Source organism: Megachile rotundata, chromosome 1 (assembly GCF_050947335.1).
Source record: "Megachile rotundata isolate GNS110a chromosome 1, iyMegRotu1, whole genome shotgun sequence".
In the NCBI taxonomy this organism is placed as follows: domain Eukaryota; kingdom Metazoa; phylum Arthropoda; class Insecta; order Hymenoptera; family Megachilidae; genus Megachile; species Megachile rotundata.
In genome coordinates, this window is record NC_134983.1 from 20650409 (window position 1) to 20674557 (window position 24149).

At 35.7% G+C, this 24149-nt stretch overlaps 1 protein-coding gene across 3 annotated transcripts; it reads right to left on the reverse strand.

Annotated features, from left to right (window-relative positions):
- Positions 1–2349: 2349 nt before the first annotated feature.
- On the reverse strand, positions 2350–22253 carry jdp (DnaJ domain-containing protein). Of its 3 annotated transcripts, none has more exons than XM_012296004.2 (5): positions 21879–22253; positions 19741–20183; positions 11053–11154; positions 10789–10905; positions 2350–9166 (listed from the first exon to the last, which is right to left on the reverse strand). In XM_012296004.2, exons 2-5 carry the CDS (start codon positions 19822–19824, stop codon positions 8945–8947), a joined length of 525 nt encoding a protein of 174 aa, XP_012151394.1. In that variant the 5' UTR covers positions 19825–20183; positions 21879–22253; the 3' UTR covers positions 2350–8944. The 3 variants fall into 3 exon arrangements, with proteins under 3 accessions (XP_012151394.1, XP_076384998.1, XP_012151395.1); XM_076528883.1 differs by having other exon boundaries at positions 22132–22240; XM_012296005.2 differs by lacking the exons at positions 19741–20183; positions 21879–22253 and adding an exon at positions 19481–19616.
- Positions 22254–24149: the final 1896 nt, after the last annotated feature.

Genomic DNA, 24149 nt, shown 5'->3' on the forward strand with positions numbered 1-24149 from the left:
GCCTTCGAAGCTTTGTGATAATTTAAAGCTGCAAAGATTGATGCAATTTTTATGGTGTCGTGAGAAATGTCAGTATATACTTCTTGAATTATTGACAGTAATTTCGTTCCCCTAAATTACGGTAATTATTTAAAAATTCTGTTTGAGATTGAGGCATAGTAGTGATGGGTTCGAATCGAGTTATTTTATTGTAACTCGAAGGCTTCATAGAATTTTATAACGTTTGAAACTTGGGACTCGAAGATGGATGCAATTGTTTGTGTTAACAGTAAATTCTGTAGAGTACTTAAAAATTTAGTTTGTGATCGAAATACAGTAATGATGGGTTCGAACAAAGTTTTTACATTCTTGAAACTCTTGAAACAATTATTATTTATATTAATTATATGACTAGTATGTAACTGTTCTTTCATAAGAAATATTGATACCAGTTATATTAACATCCAGCCCTCCTAAACTAATTACATGAAAATTCAAATAAAAATTTAACTATAGTAGTGATGGGTTCGAATATCCAAATTCCCCAACCTTGAAATTTACTCCTTGCTCCGTCCACATAAAAAACAAAGCAACACAATTGGTCATCGCCAAGTTCCCACCAAAATAACAGCCCGAACGAGACTATCGATCGAGAAACGTATAGTCGGTGATAAAAGTTTCACGACTAATTGTTATTTTATTCCGCGAACCGTTAGATCGAACGCGTCCCACACTGACCAACTTACGACGGAGGATTTTGTTTTCCCAATATGGATTATTGTATGTACAGCCAGCGGATGATTGGGAACTGGAGCGAGACATTCGTTTCGCGCTTCAAGGATTTCTCGACAATTTCGCCCGTTTATCTGACGAGAACCTGCTGTTTGTGATCCTTTTATTCGTGAAGACAGTTCACGGACGACGTGGCCGGATCGAGTTTTACAAACTGCCTACATCGCCGCGAATCAATTCTGTCTCATGGATCGTTAATCCTTTCGTTCGGGATTTTTATCGAATATTAAGTGGAGGAGGAGACACTTTGTTCCTTTGATTACGCGTTGTACAATCGAATATTTCACCACGTGTGACCAATAATATTGATGAGTATATGAATGCTCCTACTTTGCACATTTTTGAGATCATTAATTTTGGGATATTTTTAAAAGTTATCCTTTTTAGGAAACTTGGTAGCTGGAAATTCGAGGATTTCATATAAGTGAATTTCGAGAAATTTGGAATTTATATATTAGGTGAGACGGTTTGGAAGAAATGTGAAAATTAAGGGTATTAAAAATGTGAGACACAGACAACTTATCAAATATAAAAATGTAAAAATACGAAAATTTATTAACGCAAAAATTTAGTGATCAAAAACATCATAGTCAGAAGACTCAGAAAATTAAAGAACAAGAAAAATTTGTCCACATAAAAACTCTCTAACCCTCCCACCCCTTTAAAAGCTCCCTAATATCAAGAACTGAGAAATGTAAAGTCTAAAAGTTCCAAAAGACCAAAAATAAAAATAAAACTTGAGTTCCCGTAGATTTCGACATAGAAAAAAAAGAGGGAACAGTAATTGTCCGTAATGGCGGGGGTAGGTGATGACCGCGTCGTTTCCGTTCGAGTTCACAGTGAAAAGAGACGGTCCGAATGAAACGATGTATCCTCTCGCACGGAGGATAACGCGGAATGAATGCTCGTCGAACAAACGACGTTAAGTTTCGCGTGTAACAAATTAGGCCACGCGTACATTCTATGCGCAGCAACAGATAGAGAAAGTTTCGCGATGACAAAGGATTGCGGCTGTCCATTGTTCCATGGTTGCGTTACGTTCGATTCAATTTTATTGCAATTTCTGTGCTTACTATTTTTCAATTTGATTCGAATAAACTTTGAAGTGGTTCGAGCTTTACAGTGGTACACTTGCTTGTTCGAATTCTTGGCATGTTTAGTTTGCTTTTTAACACAATAATATATTCTTCAATTAACTTTGCACTCGAAGGTAATTTGACTATTTATTTATTATGGCAACTTTAAAACTTGTTAGTTAAAAAGTTAAATGAATTGTTTTGAGGTTATTTCTGTAGTAATAATATTTTCTGTTTCACTATGTTTCTACATCACACGTGTCAAGTTATAGAATCAGTAAAAGAATGCTTATTTCATATTAGTGTATTAAACAAAATGGCGACTGAGTCACCTCTCTTAATTCTTTAATAACATTGTGAATTTTTTAATTTTCTATTTGTTTGCAAGTATCGACTTAATTTGTAATCCTTCATGGAATGAAAATTTGCAAAACCAGATTTGGAACAACGAAAGTTTAGTGTTGGATGGGGTTCGTGCAGGTTAAGAATACACGAAATAAACTGTTCTTAATTAAACACATTTATTGAATCTTTAATCGCATAGATACATATCGTCGCGTCGTCCAGCGCGTGACGAATATATATTTGTATTTATATATTTTTTTATACATTATATATGTACGTTTATATACTTTTATATTTATACTCACATAACAGAGACTCACACGTTCGCGAGGAGGAGAGAAACTGTCGTTGCTGAAAACGTGCCAATCGAGATGGCATCTCATATTTTTAATTCCTTAATTTTTGTAATAAATTTCGCTATGAAATTCTTTGTTAATGAAACTTGATATCTTGTTAAATTATTCTTTCAGTAATGGCTCCATGACGAATCGATATAATGTATCGTTTCATAGTGTATATACATGTTATCTGTAATGAAATCGTTACAAGAGATAATTAATTTCGCCAATTACTTCGCAGAATTATAACAACCTTGCATTTCGTGGTAGTTTCAAATAACCCACAGCGGAAGGGTTGAAGAGGAAAATTAATTTTACTAATAATTTCGCGAAATTGCAACAGTGTTTTTCACAGCTGGTTCTCGTGGAAATGAAGCTTTGTCATGAGATGGTTCGAAAATAAAATTAATTCTGCTACTTAGTTCCTTAATAATTTCCCTAAAATTACGAACAATTTCGATAAATGCAATGATTAATTTTTCTAAATTAAATTTGCTAAAATTATAACTAATTTTACTGAAATAACTATTAACTCTTCTAAATTAATCTTGCTAAAATAAATCTTTACAATCTTCAGCAAAACAATGATTAATTTTTTTGAATTAAATTTGCTAAAATTATAAGCATTGTAATTATAATTTCGAAGAATTAATTTTACCAAAATAACTACTAATTCTGCCAAATAAATCTTGCTAAAATAAGTCTCCCCTTTAGCAAAACAATGATTAATTTTTCTAAATTAAATTTGCTAAAACTGTAACTAATTTCGAAGAATTAATTTTACTAAAATAACAACTGCTTCTGCCAAATAAATCTCCCCTTAGCAAAACAATGATTAATTTTTCTAAATTAAATTTGCTAAAACTACAACTAATTCCAAAGAATTAATTTTACCAAAATAACAACTGCTTCTGCCAAATAAATCTTGCTAAAATAAATCTCCCTTTAGCAAAACAATGATTAACTTTTCTAAATTAAATTTGCTAAAACTACAACTGATTCCAAAGAATTAATTTTACTAAAATAACAACTGCTTCTGCCAAATAAATCTCTCCTTAGCAAAACAATGATTAATTTTTCCAAATTAATTTTGTTAAAATAATTTTGCTAAAAGAGAAGATTATGAAATACTGTCAGTGAATGAATACAAAATAGATATCGCGTTGATTTAGTGGTCGATGGGGCAGTTTCCGTAAAGCTCCTCCTCGAATGCACGACATTATCGATAGGTCGATCGCGCGGAAATAATAAATAGATAGAAGGTACAATGTTCCGCGAGGCGGAATTCGCAGACGCGTCTAGAAAAATATAGATGTAGGACACACACGTACATACAGGATGCTTCAGAAATTTCGTTCGCAAAAGACAGATGCACGGGTAGTGTGATGCGATTCGTCGGCCCTCGTTCTCCACTTCTGATCGAAATTTTCTATGCGTTCGTATCTCTAATTTGGTTCCCGTCACGGTGTGAAATTGTTTCTTAACGTCGAGAGAGGTCGAGAACGAGGCCGTAATTAATTATTTTAATCGTTTCAACCAGCTATCGCTGGTAATTCTTTTCTTTTTCTCTCGAATCGTCCGGTTTCTCGTCCGCGCACTTCGGAACTAAATAATGCTATCACTCGTTTCATTTTTAATTAAATTCTTACACATAACATTTAAGCTGTTCGAATAAAAGCGAACGCTATTTGCGTGTTCTCCAATTTTCTTTCCACAAAAGTTGGACATTATCGAAGTTACTTAATTTAACAACTTTATCGAAGTAACTTCTAAAATTGAATATTAAACTTCATTTATCTGTAGCAACGAAAGCTCTATTTACTCGGCATAAGGACTAATAAAGATCCGACGATTAAAAATAGACAACATTTCGATGTACCGGTATCGGCGAACAATTTCGTAAAAAAGTGATAGCAGCGGTTCGTGAATAAAAAAATACAGCGTCGATAGGCGAGAAACGTTTTCAGGGTGACACGGAGCTCCGAGGCTTCGAGAACTAATATATCGAAAGGTCACATCGATACACATCGGTCGACTGCTGCTATTTTTGGTGTAGCAATCGTTAGCCGCTACCGCCTAGGTGTCTTAATTACGCGATACACCAATGACATTAGAGGTGCGTTACAAAAATTCATCGTCGACTATCGCTAGCTACCTGCTGATCTTTCGCGGGGTTTCAAGGTAGAAGATCACGCAAAAGTTAACGCGACAACACATTAAACGATTCGGACGATGTAACTCGCTGTCGTGATGGGGTTTCCACCCCATGATCAATCACGGTCAAATAAACTAGAACACCGTCGATCATTTTGCTCACCGACAAACAATTTTTCATTTATTTTCGCAATTTCATTGTTTATGGATCGGGCCGAAATATTTAGAGGTTAGGTTAGGTTAGGTTAGGACACTTGGGGGTTTGAAAGTTTGAAAATTTGAGAGTCTGTGAATTTAACAATTTTGCGTTTTGGAAATTGGGAAATTTGAGAATTGGAGAATTTTGGTATTTCGAAATTTAGGGTATTTAGGGAATCCGGGGAATCTAGGGAACTTGGAGATTTGGGAATTTGAGGAATGTAGGGAATTTGGGGATTTGGGGAATCTAGAGAATTTAGGGATTTGGGGAATCTAGGAAATCTGGGGAATTTGAGGATTTCAGAATTTGGAAATTTAGGGATTCTAGGGAATCTAGGGAATTTGGGGATTTCCGAATTTGAGAATTTAGGGATTCTAGGGAATCTAGGAAATTTGGAGATTTGGGAAATTTAGAGAATTTAGGGATTTTGGGGAATCTGGGGAATTCGGAGATTTTAGAATTTGGGAATTTAGGAGTTTTAGGGAATCTAGGGAACTTGGGGATTTCCGAATTTGGGAATTTGGAGATTTGGGAATTTGGGGATTTGGGAATCTAAGGAATTTGGGGATTTGGAGAATTTAGGGAATTTGGGAATTTGGGGAATCTAGAGAAATTAGGAAATTTGGGGATTTGAGAATTTAGGGGTTCTAGAGAATTTGGGAATTTGGAAAACAAGGGAATCTAGGGAATTTTGGAATTTGGAAATTGGAAATTTGGGAATTTTGGAATTTGGAAATTTGGGAATTTGGGAATTTTGGAATGTTGAAATTTGGGAATTTGGGAATTTGGGAATTTGGAAATTTGGAAATTTTGGAATTTGGGAATTTGGGGATTTGGGAATTTGGGAATTTGGGAATTTTGGAATTTGGAAATTTGGGAATTTGGAGATTTGGGAATTTTGGAATTTTGGAATTTGGAAATTTGGGAAATTTGGGAATTTGGGAATTTGGGAATTTGGGAATTTGGGAATTTTGGAATTTTGGAATTTGGAAATTTGAGAATTTTGGAATTTTGGAATTTGGAAATTTTGGAATTTTGGAATTTGGAAATTTGGGAATTTAGCGATTTGGGGATTTGGGAATTTGGAAATTTGGAAAATAGAGAATTTAGCGATTTGGGGATTTGGAAATTTGGAAAATAGAGAATTTAGAAATTTCACCCTAGAAAATTTAACAATTTGGAAATTTGGAAAATAGAGAATTTAGAAATTTCACCCTAAAAAATTTAACAATTTGGAAATTCGGGAAATGTAGAAACTTGTAATCGGAAAATTTGGGGCCCTAAAATTTGGAAATACAATTTGCAAACGTATTCTAAATTCTGTGAACCAAAAAAAGCTCATCGAGTGAAATTGAGTGTCAGCGAGCAAAATGGACGGATAATGTAGAAAAAGGATGAATACGAAATCTATGAGGCTACGTTTTGAGGTTTCAAACATTCAAGTATCGTTGAGAAAAAACGATATACACTTCGCGTTTGACACAGGTACAAGTGCGCCGTCATCGATTTGCTCAACAGTGGAACATCTGCGCTTAAACGGTTTATCTTGTTCCTCTGGTATCCCGTGTAACTATTTTCATCGAAAACGCATCTATCTTCGATATCTTTAACAATGAAAACCACGCGACACGTAAACCGTTTAAACGTACCACTGAAAAGTACTCAATGTAGAAACAACGAGTTACTTTTTTTTCTAGCTACTCGACAATGCGAGAATTACTTAAGTGGTATATGTTCGATCGCAAAAATTTTCCTTTTTATGTAGTGTTCGTTTCGTGTTTATAAAATATAGAACAGAAAGAGATGTTTTGGAAATAGTTTTCTTTGATAAAAATCTCTCTTTGATATCAAATCTCTTTGTGACATATTTCGCGAGCTTCTTTTTTACTCTTAGAGTTTTCAAATTCTTGAAATATTTAGCTTCAAATTTAACAATTTACGTATTTAGAAATTTTTAGGTTTATAAACGTTCAGTGATAGAATTTTAACAACCACTCGAAGCAAAATATTGTTCCATTTTATGATTTTCGTGTTGGGTCATGTAACGAGAGCTGACCCGAAAATGATTCTCAACGGCGTATGAAAGTCGCTTAAAAAGTATACGATTCCTAAAAATACGTCGACATTTAACGAAGAACATTCTTACACCGAACCACTTAAGTATTCTGTTTCGAGTAACGGTATAGTAGAAACAACTAGTTATTCCCTTACATTTGGATCCCTTCGCGGAATCGGCTTCTCTCGTCACGATATCGGAACACCGTCCAACCGATCGTGCAAGCGTTCCTCAAAAATTTCCGACAAATCTTCTCGTGAACCGTCGACCTTGTTTCCATTGCATTCTCCAGGACGATTGATGGAAAATTGAAAACGGGAACAGCGTCCTTCCGACCTCGTTTCTCGTTTCGAACTTTAAACGAGTTATCCCGTTACCTCCTTCCATCGAAACCGGGATCGTCAGGAACATCGTAACTCCTCGTATTTCTTCCCTCCATCTTTGTAATATTCATTTCCGCGTCGACCATTTTCTTTCTACCTTCCTTTCGAACTTTTACCTTCGTCATCTATTATATCAGTTATTTCGATAATTCTCGTTTTGAAGAATAAGTTAGCAAATTAGGAGGTTAGGAAATTTCACTACAGTTGAAGATTTCGGCACAATCAAGGTTTGCAAGTGAGGGTACTTTTAAGTGGTCGGATTTTAATTATTCACACGTTAAATTATATATAGATTGTTTCTAAAAAGGGGATGTTAAAAGTGGTCATAGCTCCTCCTGTTTACGAATTAAAATTCTTGAAAGACATTTAAGAACATCTCTAAGGAATTCTTCAAGGGTGTTTAAGGATATTTCTAGCTTAACCAAGATGTCAGTAGTACTTCAAACTCGGTTTCAAATTTTGATTGGTTTGTCAACAGACTCTCTGAATAATTATTATGGAGGTCCAGATAAATGGTTACTCCATATATACATATACTATAGTCTGAATTCAATGCTTCATGTCTGACTTCAATTTTATTATTTTTTTAACAGACCTCATATAGATGCTAACATCTTTTGTTGCTCGAATTCATTGCTTCATGTTTAACTTCAATTTTATGATTTTTTTAACAGACTTCATATAGATGCTGACATCTTTTGTTGCTCGAATTCATCCCTTCATATTTGACTTCAATTTTATGATTTTTTTAACAGACTTCATATAGATGCTAACATCTTTTGTTGCTCGAAGTCATTGTTTCATGTTTGACTTCAATTTTATGATTTTTTTAACAGACTTCATATAGATGCTAACATCTTTTGTTGCTCGAAGTCATTGTTTCATGTTTGACTTCAATTTTATGATTTTTTTAACAGACTTCATATAGATGCTAACATCTTTTGTTGCTCGAAGTCATTGTTTCATGTTTGACTTCAATTTTATGATTTTTTTAACAGACTTCATATAGATGCTAACATCTTTTGTTGCTCGAAGTCATTGTTTCATGTTTGACTTCAATTTTATGATTTTTTTAACAGACTTCATATAGATGCTAACATCTTTTGTTGCTCGAATTCATTGCTTCATGTTTAACTTCAATTTTATGATTTTTTTAACAGACTTCATATAGATGCTAACATCTTTTGTTGCTCGAATTAATTGCTTCATGTTTGACTTCAATTTTATGATTTTCTTAAACGATGTTCTTAAAAGATGTTCTTAAACGTCCAGCAAAAATATTTTTCTTCACAAGAGGACCCAAACCGACCTTCATCATCCTCCTTGATTCATATACTTCAACTTCTAAGTGTTTATGAAGACTGTTATAAAAAGACAGCTATCAAAACAAAGATAAGAGAATCTTCGAAATCACCAGTCTTTCCGAAACTCTCATAGCAAAACGCTATCATCCGCTATCATCCACATTCTCGGTTGGACAAAAACGATCAGTTCACATAGAGACGGTGTATCATTAATGCAGGCTGTTTCTCGTATTCCCGTTCGATATGCTTGAAGGTAAACACAGAGATCGAGCGACTTGGTCCAGTCGATACAGACCCTGATGACACTCGGGTCACTTCTTAGATTTCGTAATTACGAAACTTGTTGACGATCTCGCTGGGTGCCTCGGAATCCCAGCCAAGGTCACTGCGAGCACCGTAATAGATGTTCGCGCCACCTTCCGAAGCTCTTCTGTGAGCGTTCGGTGCTTGCATTTTTCCGTGACCCGGTGAACCTGCCGCCTCGCCGGAAGTGTCCTGCAGCATGCGATCCTTCGTCTTCGGTATACTCCAGTGCATCGACTATGTATCACAGGAGGAAACACATGGAGAAATGAGGGAGAAGTAGACAATTTTCTTTAGACTAACAAAACATCCAGCCTCACAAGAACTACCTATATTAATAAATAGACAATTTGGTAGACTACAAACAATTTCTTTTAATCCTGCAAGACTTCTATTCTTATAAAACCTGCACATATTAATAAATAGACAACTTGGTAGACTACAAAGAATTTTCTTTAGTGTTACAAGACATCTAGCCTCACAAGACCTGCTCATATTAATAAATAGAATATTTGGTGGACTACAAACAATTTCTTTTAATCCTACAAGACTTCTATTCTTATAAAACCTGCACATATTAATAAATAGACAACTTGGTAGACTACAAACAATTTTCTTTAGTGTTACAAGACGTCTAGCCTCACAAGACCTGCTCATATTAATAAATAGAATATTTGGTGGACTACAAACAATTTCTTTTAGTCCTACAAGACTTCTATTCTTATAAAACCTGCATATATTAATAAATAGACAACTTGGTAGACTACAAACAATTTTCTTTAGTGTTACAAGACGTCTAGCCTCACAAGACCTACTCATATTAATAAATAGAATATTTGGTGGACTACAAACAATTTCTTTTAATCCTGCAAGACTTCTATTCTTATAAAACCTGCACATATTAATAAATAGACAACTTGGTAGACTATAAAGAATTTTCTTTAGTGTTACAAGACATCTAGCCTCACAAGACCTACTCATATTAATAAATAGACAACTTGGTAGATTACAAACAATTTCCTTTAATCTTGCAAGACCTCTAGTCCTACAAGACCTACCCATATTAGTAAATAAAATAATTTAGTAGACTACAGACAATTTCCTTTAGTCTTGCTGGACCTCTAGCCTCACAAGACCTACTCATATTAATAAATAGACAACTTGGTAGATTACAAACAATTTCCTTTAATCTTGCAAGACCTCTAGTCCTACAAGACCTACCCATATTAGTAAATAAAATAATTTAGTAGACTACAGACAATTTCCTTTAGTCTTGCTGGACCTCTAGCCTCACAAGACCCACCCATACTAATAAATAGACAACTTGATAGATTACAAACAATTTCCTTTAATCTTGCAAGACCTCTAGTCCTACAAGACCTACCCAAATTAGTAAATAAAATAATTTAGTAGACTACAGACAATTTCCTTTAGTCTTGCTGGACCTCTAGCCTCACAAGACCCACCTATACTAATAAATAGACAACTTGGTAGATTACAAACAATTTCCTTTAATCTTGTAAGACCTCTATCCTCACAAGACCCACCCATACTAGTAAATAAGAAAATTTGGTAGACTACAGACAATTTCCTTTAGTCTGACAAGACCTCTATTCTTACAAGACCTACCTAATAAATAAAAAATTTAGTAAACTAAAAATAATTTGCTTTAGTCTAGCAAGACCTCTAATATTATGTTAAGACCTCTAACACCCACGTGATGTGATTCTAAGAGATCAGACCTCTCCCAAAAGCGACCTAATATAATTCCAGAATCTTAGCAATGAATTTCTCGCACTGTTCACCACAGTAGTCCTGCGGTATCGAATTCCACAGAAATTTTCACGGTGTTTACTCACTTGGTGCACGTGATCCTTCATTCCAAGCCACTGCTTGTAGCTGATAGCGATGCCGCTACGCCTCCATTTATCGTAGTTGCTTCTTTGCTCAGGGTCGCAGAGAACCTCTTTCGCGTGCTACCATGAAAAAGAAACCGCGATACGATCACCGTACGATCATTGATAGAACATTCGATCGTAATGACAAGGCAAACTGGATATAAAAAGCGGAGCGACTTCCCGATGACTCAACTCGATCAAGTACGCTACAACGAATAAACGAACCTTCAGCTGCTGAAATTTCCTTTCAGCGTCCTTGTCGCCTTCGTTTTTGTCGGGGTGGTATTGAAGAGCTAGGACCTTGTATTCTGCCGTTATTTGTTCTACCTGTAACATTGAAGCGTTCTTTATTATTATTTTAATTCTATAAGTAGGTTAGGTTAGGTTAGGTTTGTTATTAGGTTTATAACCTGTGGACTGTTGGTTGTCTATGTGTTTAATTTTATAAGTGATTTTTGTTTGCAAGATTTTTGTTTTTGTTTGCAATTTTGTTTTTGGTTGCAAGTTTAATTTGGATACTTCACAATTTTTTACAAGATTATAGAATTTTGCTAGATTGTAGCTGTAGTCTCTGTTAGATGAAATTGTACTATTCACAAATATTTTTTTTAATGGCTATAGCTTTCTCTCATCAGTATCTCCTTCTGTCATTTCATCCCTTCATCAAATTAATTTATTATAGTACTTTTGTACTGTATTATAAAATTATACGATTAAGAGAAAATATGCATAACCTCTGAAGTAAAATTGTTAGAAAGAAAGTGCTAACGTCTTCTTGACCCACTCTACACATTTTCCTTCCATTAATTTTCTTGTCGAGTTAACCCGTTGAGCCACAGTAAAAATAGCCATATCTGGCACAGCTTATAATAGTACGCTTACTGCATCTATAGCAATATTTATTACATATTTTTCATTCTGAAAGGTCCAAGTATTTTCAAGGTTTCTATTTTATTGTGAAAGAAGTACTATTTTATTCCTTGTTAATAATGTTCAATAAAGAACTTATAAGAAATTATAAAATGTTAATAAAGCAATTTCAATAAAAAATAAAATTCATTTAATTTAACAAATGTGTATTTGTACAAATCTATACAGTATGTTCAGACTGTAAATAGATTTGTCGGTGTTCACGCAGAAAATGAAGTTATTCATTCATGAAAGTGACAAGCAGATTACATCGTGGCACACAACAGAGGTTCCCAAAATTGCTTTCTAGCGTGTCAACCCCTTTCAAAATTGAGTACATTTATGTTACCCTTCTGTATCGTTCTATCCCTATGGTCGTCCAGCATCCGTAAGGACCATATAAATCTTTGCCACCCTCAGGGATTGCCGCTATAACAGGCTGATCTTTATTTCAACCAAATACACAACAACATTTTTATCTGTGGATACCTATATTTACTCTACGATGCCTTAGGGTCGAACTATAATGTGATTTCTCGATTGTTTTCGACCCGTGACAGTGGCTTTCCGAACAGATTCTTCGGTAGTGAAAACACGGGGGATGGAGGAAGGTTGCTGATTCGATAAGTTTGGCTACTACGCGTAGAATATGTACGCGTTAGATTACTACGCGTTGGATATCCACATGCTCGATTACTACGCGTTAGATTTCCACGCATTAGATTCCTACGCTTAGAATCACCACGCGTTGCGTTATTACGCGTTGGATTACTACGCGTAGAATATGCACGTGCTAGATTACTACGCGTTGGATATCCACACTCTGTATTAGTACGCGTTGGATTACTACGCATTGGATTACTACGTGTAGGATTACCACGCGTTGCATTACTACGCGTTGGATATCCACATGCTCGATTACTACGCGTTAGATTATCACGCATTAGATTCCTACGCTTAGAATTACCACGCGTTGCATTATTACGCGTTGGATTACTACGCGTAGAATGTGCACGTGCTAGATTACTACGCGTTGGATATTCACACTCTGTATTAGTACGCGTTGGATCACTACGCATTGGATTACTACGCATAGGATTACCACGCGTTGCATTACTACGCGTTGGATATCCACATGCTGGATTACTACGCGTTAGATTATCACGCATTAGATTCCTACGCTTAGAATTACCACGCGTTGCATTATTACGCGTTGGATTACTACGCGTAGAATATGCACGCGCTAGATTACTACGCGTTGGATATCCACACTCTGTATTAGTACGCGTTGGATCACTACGCATTGGATTACTACGCATAGGATTACCACGCGTTGCATTACTACGCGTTGGATATCCTCATGCTGGATTACTACGCGTTAGATTACCACGCATTAGATTCCTACGCTTAGAATTACCACGCGTTGCGTTATTACGCGTTGGATTACCACGCGTAGAATATGCACGCGCTAGATTACTACGCGTTGGATATCCACGCTCTGTATTAGTACGCGTTGGATTACTACGCATTGGATTACTACGCGTAGGATTACCACGCGTTGCATTACTACGCGTTGGATTACCACGTGTTGGATAACTACGCGTTATCCGAAGCTGCCGTTCTCGCGTCTGCGCATGCGTCATCCTCGCGCTCTGATTGGTCCGTGTTTTTCCGTAATAATTCAAAAACGAAGCTTCAAATCCCATTTTTGCAAAGGGAAGTCTTACTCAGAATCACGTCACCTACCCCCCATTTCAGAGACTACACTAGTTATGACCCTATACATAACTTATGACCACACCTACTGCAATATAACCCATATCAAAAATTAGTAACAGCTACACAAGTTAACCCGAAGAAACCTTATATCCTCAACATCCTCTACTCTCTTACCTAATTCCTAAACACCTATAAAATAAAATAAATAACATAAGATAAATATTCACGAATACTGATAAGCATATTGACCTATATAAATAACTCTATCGAATCGTTATCGAGCCCGGTGTAAAATGGTTAGGCACAACGTCGCGAAACGTTTCCACTTTCCAGGTCGTTCGAGAGCGCGATAATCGAGAGTGGTGTTCACCCTTATCGTCAATTTCTCGACTAATGGAAACGAGTGATATTTGCCAGGCAATTTAATAAATTCGCCTAATGGGAGTAGAGTTTGTTAATGGAGAAGCGACGCTGGAGACAGGCCATCGGCAAACAGGCAAACACGATCACTCATTAACCTCACGGCTTTTTATTTACAGCGACGTGGTTTATTTTTAGAGCATCCTGTATGATCGACATCGAGGGTAAAAACAACGGTGCATCCCATAAATCCTTAACAAGGGTCAACGATGACTTTTACGCGATTTTAATGACGGACGCTTTTTATGCGACTTTAAAGTCTCATCACGCGGAAACAGGTTCTATAGGTGATCGGTTCTGAAAGATCTTCGATGGAAATTATCCCTGTCCAACGACTTTTATGGCGGAGATTAATATCCAGGTGGAAAGATCACCGGTGAACTTATACATAATCATTTTTCTTTGTTATGCACTTTTTTATTGATATGTAATTTTATTTTACTGATGTAATGTTACTTTGTGTTGCTACTTGTGTTGTATTATTTTATGTCACTGATGTAATGTTACTTTGTGTTGCTACTCGTATTACATAACATTATTTCACTACTAATGTAATGGCACTTTTTGTTGCTACTCGTGTCATATAATTTTATTTCACTACTGATGTAATGTTACTTTGTGTTGCTTCTTGTGTTATATTATTTTATGCCACTGATGTAATGTTACTTTGTGTTGCTTCTTGTGTTATATTATTTTATGCCACTGATGTAATGTTACTTTGTGTTGCTGCTCGTGTTATATAATTTTATTTCACTACTGATGTAATGTTACTTTGTGCTGCTGTTCATGTTACATAATTTTATTTCTCTACTGATGTAATATCAATTTGTGTTGCTACTCGTATTACATAATATTATTTCACTACTAATATAATGGCACTTTGTGTTGCTACTCGAGCCATATAATTTTATTTCACTATTGATGTAATGTTACTTTGTGCTGCTGTTCATGTTACATAATTTTATTTCTCTACTGATGTAATGTCACTTCGTGCTGCTACTAGTGTTGCATAATTTCTTGCCACTACTGATGTAATATCACTTTGTGTTGCTACTCGAATCATATAATTTTATTTCTCTACTGATGTAATGTTACTTTGTGCTGCTGCTCATGTAATATAATTTTATTTCACTACTGATGTAATGTAACTTAGTATTGCTTCTCATGTTACATAATTTCATTTCACTATTAATGTAACGTTACTTAGTGCTACTACTAATGTAATATACTTTGATATTGCAACTACTGCACTCGTGTAATGAAATTTTACGAACGAAGCACTGAATATGTTGCCAATTAATAGCATTCTCTTAGGACTCATCTTGTGACGAGCAACCAGTATCTATTTGATTTTTATTAATTCTAGTCAATGTTGCCTAAATAATGCTTTATACTTAATCATTTATTTTTAATGATCCACTGACTTATACTTGATAACTGATTTTTAATAATTGAATAATTTATCTATAACAATCCTTCATAATTTAATATTGTATCTCAATAACATAACAGTATAACATATAAAATAATATGCAACAAATGTAACATAAAAACTATTCAATTTTGTTTGAAATTTTCACAACCACAGCAAAATAAGATTACTTAACCCAACCACAAAACTTCGAACTCACTTAAAAGTTTCTCCTCCGCACCAGATAAATAGATTCCAAAATCGCTAACGAAAAGTAATCGACCCGAAATAATTCTAATAGTATGAGCTGTCGGTTCTTAACATGTCCGAAAGTGACGTATTTTTGTCAACTTAATTGGCAGTCGTATCAGCGGCGATCGATGTTAATCGAGAAGTTCGGCCAAAGCGCTAATTAAAGTTGTGCCCAACGCTGATGCAATTATCTCTCTGTGACGCGCTCGACAGTGAAGCTAATTAACTCGGCATAACTTCAGAAAGCATATTAAATGTGTACACCCGATTAAACATGCATAGGCCTGAATATGAATGTGGCGTGTAACGCAAAAATTGCAGTTTTAAGAATGAACTTTTTTGGTTTTTTGTGGTAGTGTGGAATGGGAGGTAGTGGTAGGGGTATTTTGAAAATTGGGAAATTTGGGAGTTTGAGGGTTTGGGGATTTAGGGATTGGGGAATTTGGGGATTTGGAAATTTGGGAATTTGGGAATCTAAGAAATTTAGGGATTTGGAAATTTAGGAATTTGGGAATTTGGCAAGTTGGAATTTAGGGAAGTTGGGAATTTGAGAATTTGGGAATTGGAGAAGTTGGGGATTTGAGAAATTGGGAATTTGAGAAGTTGGGAATTTGAGAAGTTGGAAACTTGAGAAGGTGGAAATTTGAGAATTTAGGAATTTGAGAAGTTGGGAATTTGAGAAGTTGGAAATTTGAGAAGTTGGGAACTTGAGAATTTGGGAATTTGAGAAGTTGGAAACTTAAGAAGTTGGGAACTTGAGAAGTTGGGAATTTGAGAATTTGGAAACTTGAGAAGTTGGGAATTTGAGAAGTTGGAAACTTGAGAAGTTGGGAACTTGAGAAATTGGGAATTTGAGAAGTTGGGAATTTGAGAAGTTGGAAACTTGAGAAGTTGGGAATTTGAGAAGTTGGAAACTTGAGAAGTTGGGAATTTGAGAATTTGGAAACTTGAGAAGTTGGAAATTTGAGAAGTTGGGAACTTGAGAATTTGGGAATTTGAGAAGTTGGAAACTTGAGAATTTGGAAACTTGAGAAGGTGGAAATTTGAGAAGTTGGTAATTTGAGAAATTGGGAATTTGAGAAGTTGGGAATTTGAGAAGTTGGGAATTTGAGAAGTTGGGAATTTGAGAAGTTGGGAATTTGAGAAGTTGGAAACTTGAGAAGTTGGGAATTTGAGAAGTTGGAAACTTGAGAAAGTGGAAATTTGAGAATTTAGGAATTTGAGAATTTGGGAATTTGAGAAGTTGGAAATTTGAGAAGTTGGGAACTTGAGAATTTGGGAATTTGAGAAGTTGGAAACTTGAGAAGTTGGGACCTTGAGAAGTTGGGAATTTGAGAATTTGGAAACTTGAGAAGTTGGGAATTTGAGAAGTTGGAAACTTGAGAAGTTGGGAACTTGAGAAATTGGGAATTTGAGAAGTTGGGAATTTGAGAAGTTGGAAACTTGAGAAGTTGGGAATTTGAGAAGTTGGAAACTTGAGAAGTTGGGAATTTGAGAAGTTGGGAACTTGAGAAGTTGGAAACTTGAGAAGTTGGAAATTTGAGAATTTGGGAACTTGAGAAGTTGGGAATTTGAGAATTTGGAAACTTGAGAAGTTGGGAATTTGAGAAATTAGAAATTTGAGAAGTTGGAAACTTGAGAAGTTGAGAACTTGAGAAGTTGGGAATTTGAGAATTTGGAAACTTGAGAAGTTGGAAATTTGAGAAGTTGGAAACTTGAGAAGTTAGAAATTTCAGAAGTTGGAAACTTGAGAAGTTAAAAATTTAAGAATTTGGGAAATTGAGAAATTAGCAAAATTAAAAATCTGGCAATTTGAGAACATCAGAAGTTTCATATAAAGTTTCCTACTCTACAACCATCATTATCATCACCGTAAATTAATGATGAATAAAAGAGTAGATTAAACCGTGTTACGAGCGTAGAAACTGTGTAGACTTTACGTAACACACGTAAATGTAATACGCGTGGTATAAGGTCACTCGTAGTTTCCTTCATTCCACTCTTCCGTCAAAAGTTTCTTTCTACTTTGATTAGGTTCTTGAGAATAGAGGAAGTTCCTCTGATATGATTTCGGTTTAAAAATCTGCGTATAAAGAGAGTTTAATCCGAAGCTGCGGCTTGTGAAAATTAATTAACCGAAATGTGGTTTTAATAGAAATTAACGAAAGAAGTTTGTATAGAACCTTTAATAATGAAATATAATGCGGAAGTATAAAATACTAACGTGTAGTTGACACGTTCGATAATTGAAGCTATAATGCTTTAATAATTCGATAATCGACGCATAATTTCGTATTTAACAAAGGATGTACAAAATATTTAATAAACATCAAAACAAACAATTCATTTCTGTAAAATATTACCAACATCCTCAAAAATTGCATATACACATTTAATAAATAAAATCATATTTCGAAAAGTCACCATGTAATTCCGAATCCCTGTTATAGTTGGACGTGCAAGAATTTATTTCATTCCATCTCCAGTATTTGCATACGACATAAATGCATAAAAATCTGCAGTACGATCATCGAACAATGTATCGTAGAAAAATATCGGCGTCCATAAAGTAAACACAAAACTGAACTTGAAATAACAATCCTCAATTCAAACATTGGAAACCAACATGAAATCCAATATCTAGTGGAGATAAGTCAATGAAAGTCAAAAGTGGAAAAATCCTTCGCAATAGAATTGTAATAAACGGTTAACAAAATTGGTTTTATTAACTTTATTTTGTTATGGTAATACTTGTGGGATTTGTTGTTTCATATCTTTTGATCATTGCCAAAAATATGATTGTCAAAAGGATGGTATAATATTGTTTTATGTAGGTTTAATAATTATAAATAGTTACAAATTTGTGTATTTGTTACTTAATATTTGTTAATTAGAGGTAATTTAAGTTTCAAGTGGTGGACTTAGATTTTGTCAGAATTGAATTTGTACTTTAGAAATGTTAGTCAAAATTGGGAATTAGGGAGTTTGAGGATTTGAAAATTTAGGGAATCTAAATTGGGGAAATTTGGAATTGGGGAAATTGGAAATTGGGGAAATTGGGAATTGGAGAAATTGGGAATTGGGAAAATTGAGAATTGGGCAAATTGGGAATTGGGGAAATTTGGAATTAGGGAAATTGGAAATTGGGGAAATTGGGAATTGGGGAAATTGGGAATTGGGGAATGTGGGAATTGGGGAAATTTGGAATTGGGGAAATTTGGAATTAGGGAAATTTGGAATTGGGAAAATTTGGAATTGGGGAAATTTGGAATTGGGGAAATTGGAAATTGGGGAAATTTGGAATTGGGGAAATATGGAAGTGGGAAAATTTGGAATTAAGGAAATTCGGAATTGGGGAAATTTGGAATTGGGGAATGTGGGAATTGGGGAAATTTGGAATTGGGGAAATATGGAATTGGGAAAATTTGGAATTGGGGACATTTTGGAATTGGGGAAATATGGAATTGGGAAAATTTGGAATTGGGGAAATTGGGAATTGGGGACATTTTGGAATTGGGGAAATATGGAATTGGGAAAACTTGGAATTGGGGAAATTGGGAATTGAAGATATTGGGAATTGGGGAAATTTGAAAATTTGAGAATTTGGGAATATGAGAATTTGGAAATTTGAGAATTTGGGAAATTGGAAACTCTAAGGAACCTAGGGAATCTGAAGAATTTGCCGATTTGAAGATTTAAGGAAAATTATTCAAAAGAACTTTTCTTCACTACAAAGAAAGTTCTTTAACTTCCTGTCTCTTAATACAACTCCACTTATCATTTTCTAGTGCAACACCGTCTAACAACCAGATAAAAATAAAGGTGATAAAACAATAATACTTATACAAGAAATACTCGTCCATAGAAATCGTTATGCTAATTCAAAAACAGTGCATTACAAAGAATAAATATTCCACAAGTCCCAATAATCGTATTACATACCGACATCACCTAACATTACACTCCTGACTATGGTTAATTTCGTAATTCCATCACAATTTCATAGAAAATCAAAAACAATCCAAAGAACAAATTTTCTCCAACTCCGACTACCCTACACTCTACACCGACCGACAACATATCTGCCATAGAGAATGCCACCGAGAACGCCTACATTTGTTTGCAGCATAAACTGTTCACAAAATTGGCAACACTGAAAGAAGCCATTCATCCGGTGGAAGGAGAAAAGGAATGTAGCTTACCGTCGCGGACTCGTCGCACGACAGAAGAGCATAGTAATCCTCCTCCTCGCTGGGTTTATAGTTGATGGCGTCCTCGACGCTCATTTTCCTTCCTCGAATCCGTCAGCCTTCCACTCGAACCACGAACACGACTTCGAATTCGGTGGCGCGCGAAGCCGGTCTTCACTCTTACTCGTGAATCCTTCGGGCACTGGATCGTTCTGCTGCTCCTGAAGGATGTCGGTGGTCACCTGTTGCCGTGTCGCGCGTCGGACGCTCGAGTGAGCCGAACGAGGGAAAACCGTGTCGCAGACCCGGAAAAACCCGATTCCCGGGAAATCCCGCGCGTGTGCGCAATCCAACGATCACCCTCTCCTTCCACCCTGACTTCCCTCTTACTCCGACTAACTTTCGTCGATCCTCCTTTCCCCTCCGCGATCCTGCGCACTCTCACAGGGTCCTCCCTGTTGGCCGACCGTGTATTTTCGTCAGAGTTGCACGCAATTTCTTCTAGGGACAATGGGGATATTGGGAATTGGGGAAATTTGGAATTGGGAAGTTTGGAATTGGGGAAATTTGGAATTGGAGAAATTGGGAAATGGGGAAATTTGGAATTGGAGAAATTGGGAAATGGGGAAATTTGGAATTGGGGAAATTTGGAATTGGAGAAATTGGGAAATGGGGAAATTTGGAATTGGGGAAATTTGGAATTAGGGAAATTGGAATTGGAGAAATTGGGAAATGGGGAAATTTGGAATTGGGGAAATTTGGAATTGGAGAAATTGGGAAATGGGGAAATTTGGAATTGGAGAAATTGGGAAATGGGGAAATTTGGAATTGGAGAAATTGGGAAATGGGGAAATTTGGAATTGGGGTAATTTGGAATTAGGGAAATTGGAATTGGGGTAATTTGGAATTAGGGAAATTGGAATTGGAGAAATTGGGAAATGGGGAAATTTGGAATTGGGGAAATTTGGAATTGGGAAAATTTGGAATTGGAGAAATTGGGAAATGGGGAAATTTGGAATTGGAGAAATTGGGAAATGGGGAAATTTGGAATTGGAGAAATTTGGTATTGGGGAAATTTGGAATTAGGAAAATTTGGAATTGGGAAAATTTGGAATTGGAGAAATTGGGAAATGGGGAAATTTGGAATTGGGAAAATTTGTTATTAGGGAAATTTGGAATTGGGAAAATTTGGAATTGGAGAAATTTAGAATTGGGGAAATTTGGAATTAGGGAAATTTGGAATTGGGAAAATTTGGAATTAGGGAAATTGGAATTGGACTTTGTTTTTTCGCCGAAAGGTGTTTGGCAAATCGCGACGGGGTTGATACACAGGGTACGGATTGACCGATTGAACTGGTAGTTTATCGATGCAATGATGGCTTAATACCGACTTTATTTTTTAGATCAATTGGAGTATTTTTGGGGGAAGAACTTTTTTAAGTTTGGTTGCTACGTACTGGGTTATAATAATTTTTTATAGCGTGGAATGGTGTGGGGCTTCAAGTACGACGCCATCGAAGTATGATGGTATGACGACGCTGATACTGGCGTCTCAAGATGTATTATACAATCCGATCGTTCGATCGATTAATCGTTCGATATATAAAAAATCATTTGTATCAAAGTTATAATCGTTTTAAAAATTCAATAAACTTTCTTAAATAAAATAATTGCTATAATAGGTTCTTACAAATGCTTAGGTCTTTGGAATTAGCTTGTTATATTTGAGAATAAAGATTTATTATGCACACATCTAATCTGTAATGGTTACTATATTACTCTTCAAAGGTACAGAAGATTCGAAGCTGTCTTCGTGACTGAAACTGATACCAGAAATTTTCATCGCGTTCTTAACGAGAAATTAAATATCCACGATTGATCACTACAGTCATGAATTACGAATCGTACTATCAGTGTTATATCACAAATTATCTTTTACGTAAACAGGAAATCCTTGTTACCAACATCAAATCGGCTTAATATGTATTTTCTTAAACAAACAGTATCGATTAACAAACTCCCAACGCAATTCGATAATACTTTTCACGACTACAATCCGAATATTTGCGTCGTTTACTCGGTTAGGTTAATTCGAACGAAATTATTAAAATTATTGTGTATCTCTGTAAGGAGCGTATCTCTGGACTCACTGTGGCGATCTCTGTTTAACATCTTCCACGTTTCTCTTTCTTCCTCAAACTTACAGCGTAACACTCTTAATTTCTACTGAATGAAAGAAAATTAAAATCGATTTTTTTATTTAATCACTCGACTTCAAAATTTGTTTACACGAATGCAGATTTTAAATACACTGTATTACACGCGGAACACTATCGCTTCTTGTTCAGTCTAAAAAAAAAGGAACTAAATTTCTTTGACGTCAAAGTCAAAGAAAGTTCTTACACAGTTTTTCCTCGCAAGTTGTTTACGAGAATGCAAATTCTAGGAACGCTGTACCACGTGAAACACACTCGACCAGAATCGATGTCGACGAATACTACGTCTCGATTACGGGATATTCCAGACTCGTGGCTTTCACTCGAGTCTCAGTGACCTCGAACCTTGGCTCGCGACGTTACCGGCCGAGTAATCCAGATCTCGATCTCGGTCATGCACCGTGCTCGCTCTCTATCGATCCCTCGAAGGCGACTCCGTTGATCGCTCGTTCGAACGAGTCGAAACAAACATTAGCGTCTAAATGTACCGTGCAGTTCCATGGTATATATCTTCCTCTTTACGAGGAATTCTTCGTGCGCGCCTTTATACGTTTATTCCGCAAAACGTATCTTTATTCACGCGGTTTCGTGTTACGCGGCCGTGCGTGAAACAAAACCAAACAAATAAGTGCCTTTAGCATTGCCTCTTCGGTGTCTCGAGTGTGAGGCGGGTCGACGTTCGCACGGGGTAAGCGAATTATGGAGTGAATGTGTGTTGGAGAAGTCAGATAGGGGTATAGTGATGTTACATAGTGGAAGAGTGTAATAATAGTAGTAATACTAGTACAATGTAATTTGTACAATTATTTTATTGCAATTTGTACCTGTATGAATTTAGATATAGAGCGTTTTCGTTGTAGTAGTACAATGTAATTTGTACAATTATTTTATTGCAATTTGTACTTGTACGAATTTAAATGTAGAGCGTTTTCGTTGTAGTAGTACAATGTAATTTGTACAATTATTTTATTACAATTTGTACCTGTACGAATTTAGATGTGCAGCGTTTTCGTTGTAGTAGTACAATGTAATTTGTACAATTATTTTATTGCAATTTGTACTTGTATGAATTTAGATGTAGAGCGTTTTCGTTGTAGTAGTACAATGTAATTTGTACAATTATTTTATTACAATTTGTACTTGTACGAATTTAGATGTAGAGCATTTTCGTTGTAGTAATACAATGTAATTTGTACAATTATTTGATTACAATTTGTACCTGTACGAATTTAGATGTGCAGCGTTTTCGTTGTAGTAGTACAATGTAATTTGTACAATTATTTTATTACAATTTGTAGTTGTATGAATTTAGATGTGCAGCGTTTTCGTTGTAGTAGTACAATGTAATTTATATAATTACATTTAAATTCTACATCTAAATTCATAGGTTCGTAAATTCCTAGACGAACAAGTACATACATTTCCCAATCCCTAGATCTCAAATTGACAGATCCCAGAATCCCTAAATTACATAATTCCTAGCTGCTCAAATCCCTAATTTATAAAAACCTTAGTATCCCAAATCACTGAATCTCCAAATAACATAGACGTCAAAACTCCCTAGATTTTCAAGTCCCAAATCCCCAAATACCCTACACCTCCAAATTCCTTACATCCTTAAATCCCTAAACGAACAAAATGCCCTAGATCCTGAAATTCTCCTAGACCGTGAAATACCCCAAAATCCAAAATTCCCTAAATAGTCAAACACCCAAAATTCCCTAGATTTTAAAATTCCCCTAGTCCACGAAATACCCCAAATCCAAACATTCTAGATTCTTCAGAATCCTAGATTCTGAAATTCCCTAAATCGTCAAATCCCCAAACCCCCCAAATTCCCTAGATTCTGAAATTTCCTTAGACTGTGAAATACCCAAAATCCAAAAATTCCCTAGATTTTGAAATGCCCCTAAACCGTGAAATACCCCAAATCCGAAAACTCCCTAAATTCTGAAATTCCTTAAATCGCCAAATCCCCAAACCCCCAAAATTCCCTAGATTCTGAAATTCCCTTAGACTGTGAAATACCCCAAATCCAAAAATTCCCTAGATTTGGAAATGCCCCTAAACCGTGAAATACTCCAAATCCGAAAATTCCCTAAATTCTGAAATTCCTTAAATCGCCAAATCCCCAAACCCCCAAAATTCCCTAAATTCTGAAATTCCTTAAATCGTCAAATCCCCAACCCCCAAAAATTCCCTAGA